The following is a 5,048-nucleotide window of genomic DNA, read 5'->3' as shown; positions in this document are numbered from 1 at the left end:
AAGGCAACACCACATAGAGGCACTTATCCGCTTCCCACCCTGTAAGAACTCCAGGTACCCGAGAAGGAATAAGAGAGACAAAACATTCTAAGTGAAAATCATGCCTCCCTCTTGCTTTCCGACCACCGCCAGCGATGTGTTTGAGATTGGCAAGTACAAGGCTGAACTCAGGAGAGTCGAGGCCTCGGCTACATCGCCGGCGGCAACGGCATCGTGCGCTACCGCGGACCGGCCTCCGAAGCCTCTCCTGATCGCGTTCCCCGCGGACGCCCCCGGGGAGTTCCCGGTGCTGGTGTTCCTCCACGGCTATCTCCTCTACAACTCGTTCTACTCGCAGCTCATCCGGCACGTCTCGTCCCACGGGTTTGTCGTCGTCGCCCCTCAGGTCTGCCCCCTAATTTCTCCCTCCTCTCTCTCCGTCTTCCATATGATTTGCTTCTTTTTTCGCGGCGGACGCCGAACTTTAGACGAGGGAGTCCAAGGTGGAAAAACTATTGTTGCATCTTGAGTTGGGGGCGAGATCAATCGAATTTCGTGAATTGACTCGATTAATTTCTTAATCACGACAATTTACGCCTGGGAAAACGGGTCTCTGGCAGACAAATGGAGTCAAGCTACTGTAAAATTTCTAGTCATTCTTTTCGTTTTCCTCTAACTTAGGGTGATTATGTTTCGCGCCATGATGCATGAACTGCGGAGCTCCTATCGTTTTTGTCTATGCGTTCATAGATATTCGGTACATGAGATGTTTACATGTTCGGATTAACATCCAAGGCTCTAGTCTTAAGGTTAAATGTAAAAGTTTTCGGAGAAAACCTGCTCCTTAAATTTAACAATGACAAACTCTTTTAACAGCCTCAAGTGTAATAACATGTTCTAGGCACCCAAAATCAATGTCGGCCGAGGTGCCTCTTTTTTTTGTGTGATGTTGCGAGCACGAAGCTTTTGTCTTCAAAATTTTATGGGCTTCTATCAATTGCCCTAAAAGTTTAAAGTATTTTCTTTTTATATCATTGGGGTGCTCAGGCTATTTGAGCACTAAATAATCCTCGTGGGGTATCGGGTGTGGCCACTCCCTATATCGTATGCATATCGAGTAATCATCAGAGACACAGGTCCGTGTTTCTAGGGATGGTTCAAAGAGAATATACAAATGTGATGATTCAACTATAGACTTTAAACGAGAAGAATGAACACGCTTATTCACTTGAATAATTCACTAATAATTTTTATTAAATTATTAGATAAAGATGTTTGATAGATTGAGACACGAATAAAAATAGGCGAATTGTGACCATACACAAACGTAGAAACAAACAATTCTCAAGAAGACTTAGCGAGTTGGGTTGTTTTTTCCTGCTTCCAAGATGACTTGGTGGAGAAGTATAGTAAGATGGTGGACAAAAAGCTTTCGTTTTCTCATTATGTTTTACTGACTATTAGGCTTGCTGTCCTTTTCTTTTTCTTTTTCTTTTTTTTTCTCTTCTCTTAGGACAGCTCATTGTGGAGGGTAGTTCAAGTGTTTCTAGTACCATTTGCTTTAGCTTGTCCATGTCATGTGGGCGAGATATCTTCTGATGTTCACATTGCCCACAAAACGTCTCCCAATGGGCATGCAGTCAAATGTCATTGGGAGGAGAATCTAATGCAATCAACGGCAATGGCTAGGCAACTAAATTAAAACTATATTTATAAATGGGTATTAAGCAAGTGAGCTATACATGATCTGTCATACTATTTAGTGTGGAATTTCAGATACGTTATATCTTATCTATCGTTATTCAATTAAGTTAATAAAACATGTTCTCAATCCAACTCTTTAGTCATTCATAATACTTAATTTGACAATCGAATAATATTAATTCTTTCTCGAGTCGGTTAGATTTACTTCCCATATGAGGATTTGAATGTTGGGTTGACTTGACTGATGTGGCGAATACATGTAAAATCCATCTCGTTCCTATACATGGATTAATAGTGCATCCGTGAAGATACGAAAATGAATAATAAGCTCAATCTCTCTCCTACTTTCTCTTGAAAATCACACATTCTGAAAGTTTCATCCATCCAACATCTAATTTATCAATATACGTTTTAACATCTTACAAAATTCAATTTTTGTGATTATTCCGGAATCATAAACTCGGGTTTAGGCAAGAGTTTTCCCTTGAAGAGAGTGCTCATCATAAAATGAAAAAGAAAAAATTGGGGCAAAATTAATTAATATCTAATATGGAGAGGCATCAGATGAACTTCATTCTCTTTCTCCTTGCTATTTCATCAGCTGTACACCGTGGCCGGGCCAGACACGACCGACGAGATCAACTCCGCCGCGGCGACCACGAACTGGCTGCCCCGCGGCCTCGCCGGCCTCCTCCCGCCCCAAGTCCGCCCGAACCTCGCCAAGCTCGCCGTCGCCGGCCACAGCCGCGGGGGCAAGGCCGCCTTCGCGCTCGCCCTCGGCAAGTCGGCGACCCCGCTCGCCCTCCCCTTCTCGGCCCTGCTCGGCATCGACCCCGTCGACGGCATGGACAAGGGCAAGCAGACCCCGCCTCCCGTGCTCACCTGCGCCCCCCGCTCCTTCGACCTCGGCATGCCCGTGGTGGTCGTCGGGTCGGGCCTGGGCGAGGTCCGGAAGAACCCGCTCTTCCCGGCGTGCGCGCCGAGGGGGTGAACCACGCGGACTTCTTCGCGGAGTGCCGGCCACCTGCTTGTTACTTTGTCGCCGAGAAGTACGGGCACCTGGACATGCTGGACGACGAGACGGAGGGGTTGAGGGGGAAGGCCACGTACTGCCTGTGCAAGAACGGGAGGGCCAGGGAGCCCATGAGGAGGTTCGTGGGCGGGGTCGTGGTGGCGTTCCTGAGGGCTTATTTGGAAGGCGACGACGCGGCCTTGATGGGCTTGAGGGACGGGCATGAGGTCGCTCCCGTGGAGCTGCAGAAGGTCGAGTTTCTGCCGTGAAAGCTTTTGAGTTACGTTTCGGCTTTTTCCGTAGAAGCATAGAAGATTCGAACTTTTGTTATGATCCTGTCTGAGGGAAGATGAAAATGGCGCTGTGATGATTATTGATTTGGTTGTAAATGTGCATCATATAGTTTGCGAAAACCTTGTTGTAGCCCGAAGTTTGTATGTAACGTTTGTGAAAGAGTAGTATCGATTTTGCATCGTAGGATGGCGAATGGAGGATTTCATGAAGAATGATCGCCAAATCGATGTAGAAAATTTGACTTGTCGAATGGGAGATGGTACCCGCTATCCTTTTGGTGGATGGATAGCTGGTCTCCTGCGCGCCCAGTTATCGATGTTTGAGGGAGTCGAACAGACGAGATCGGAATTCTCTAAGAAAATTATGGTCAAGGAGTTCTTCTCCAGTCCTTTCTGGCGGGGTTACCGTGTGGACGGTCGTTGTCGAGTTCATCGCGCCCAGGTGGGCCTTTTCGGTCATGGCCGAGAACTGATTTTGGAAACCTTTCCCCTTTTCGTCTGCTAGAGGTAAGGTGATTTGGAAGCCCAGTACAAATGGAGTGTTCTCCATCTCCTTGGCTTTGGATCATCTCAGGATGGTTCATCCCCAGCACCTAATGGTTCTGCAGTTTGCATTCGTTATGTGGCTTGCCATTCACTTCCCACTCGGGGTCGCTTGTATCGCCTTAGGTATTTGCCAATTCATTGACGTTTTACGTATGCTTAGGGGTGTCAACAGTATGGTTCTATCCAGGTTTTCAGGAAAATGGAACCGAATTGTTTGCATCTGCATTACCTTTAAACCAACTAGTGACCTGAACCAATTCAGTTTTATTTTTTATAATTTGAAGAAGAGGTTTAGTAACAAAGGAGAGAGATTGAGTAAATTATAATATTAAGAAGGGGACGATTTTCGGTTTGGTTACTAGAACTATCTGAACCAAAATAAAAAAATAGTTATTTTTTCATTATTTGAATCGAAAATCGAACAGATCCAAAAATACACGAAAAATCAGTTTAGTTCTGATTTCAATTTAAGTTTCTGGTTTGGTTTTGACACCTTATATGCTCCCATCAATGGGAGTCTCAGAGTCATCTTATCTTCTAGTGTCCATTCTCTATTGAGGTATGGAGACTTGCTCTTGCCCCAGTCAGTTCCTTCCAACTTCTTTACAGCGTGGCGTGGCATTCTTCAAATTCTGAGTGGGTCGGCAGGACTTTCCTTTCTTTTTTGGCCAGAATAAAACTTTCCATTACTTTAGGGACAAGCTCAATTACAACTTAAATGAGCAGGGCTTGAGGAGGCCTAAAAGCCCAATTACATGGCAGGGCATTACACATTTGGGTCTTTACCAACCAATCACCAACTTGGTTCGCCTCTCTATAGCAATGGGCTAAATGTGCTTCTGGCAATTGGGCTAAGAGAGTTGTGCACTCGGTGAATAGAGGAGCAACTTCCCACGAAGGCTGATCTGAACTCGAACAAATTTGGCGAGACGATCCACGATCTTGCCCGAAGAATCTCGATAGATGCTAGCGATTGCTCCTTCCATCGACCCATCAATGAATGGGCCATCGAAGCTCCATTTGATATGTCCCTGTTCTGGAGGTTGCCAAATTGCAGGTGAGGGTTTTGGGTTTTGAGTGGGGATTTCAGCTCTTGAGTTCCATTTCTTGAAGCTCTCATGCATGGCCAAAGCGGATTCCAACAGTTATCTTCGCCTCTGGTTTTTGTTTCCTGAAGACTGCTTGATTTCTTGATATCCAAATACTCCAAAAAGTAATGGCCATAAAGCTCAAAAGATAGAGAATTTGAGGTGAGCCTTTGGAAGTTGAGAAGCCATTCCTCAATTCTGTTTAATCCTAGACGAGAAATTCGAATGCCTATTGCAGGGTCAGACCAAACATTGCTCGTCCTGGGAAAAATGAGAAGGTGTTCTATGGTTTCTGGTGCACTATGACACAGCGGACAAAGTGGCTTAGGCAAGATTCTTCGCTTGGATAGATTCTCGCCAGTAGGGAGTGCATTTTTAGGTGCACTCCACATGAAAATTCTGATCTTGGGGTAGGTTTTCAGAGAC

The 5,048-nt window shown here is 45.4% G+C and overlaps 1 protein-coding gene across 1 annotated transcript; it reads left to right on the top strand.

Moving 5' to 3' along the window:
* LOC104423847 (chlorophyllase-2) lies at window positions 1–3,182 on the top strand. Its single transcript, XM_010036292.3, is given in 3 exon segments — window positions 1–385; window positions 2,285–2,663; window positions 2,666–3,182. Coding segments are annotated over 3 exon segments (963 nt in total). The 5' UTR covers window positions 1–100; the 3' UTR covers window positions 2,965–3,182.
* Window positions 3,183–5,048: the final 1,866 nt, after the last annotated feature.

Source organism: Eucalyptus grandis, chromosome 2 (assembly GCF_016545825.1).
Source record: "Eucalyptus grandis isolate ANBG69807.140 chromosome 2, ASM1654582v1, whole genome shotgun sequence".
Classification (NCBI taxonomy): domain Eukaryota; kingdom Viridiplantae; phylum Streptophyta; class Magnoliopsida; order Myrtales; family Myrtaceae; genus Eucalyptus; species Eucalyptus grandis.
Note: the sequence above shows the minus strand (reverse complement) of the source record. Positions and strands in the feature narration are given on the sequence as shown.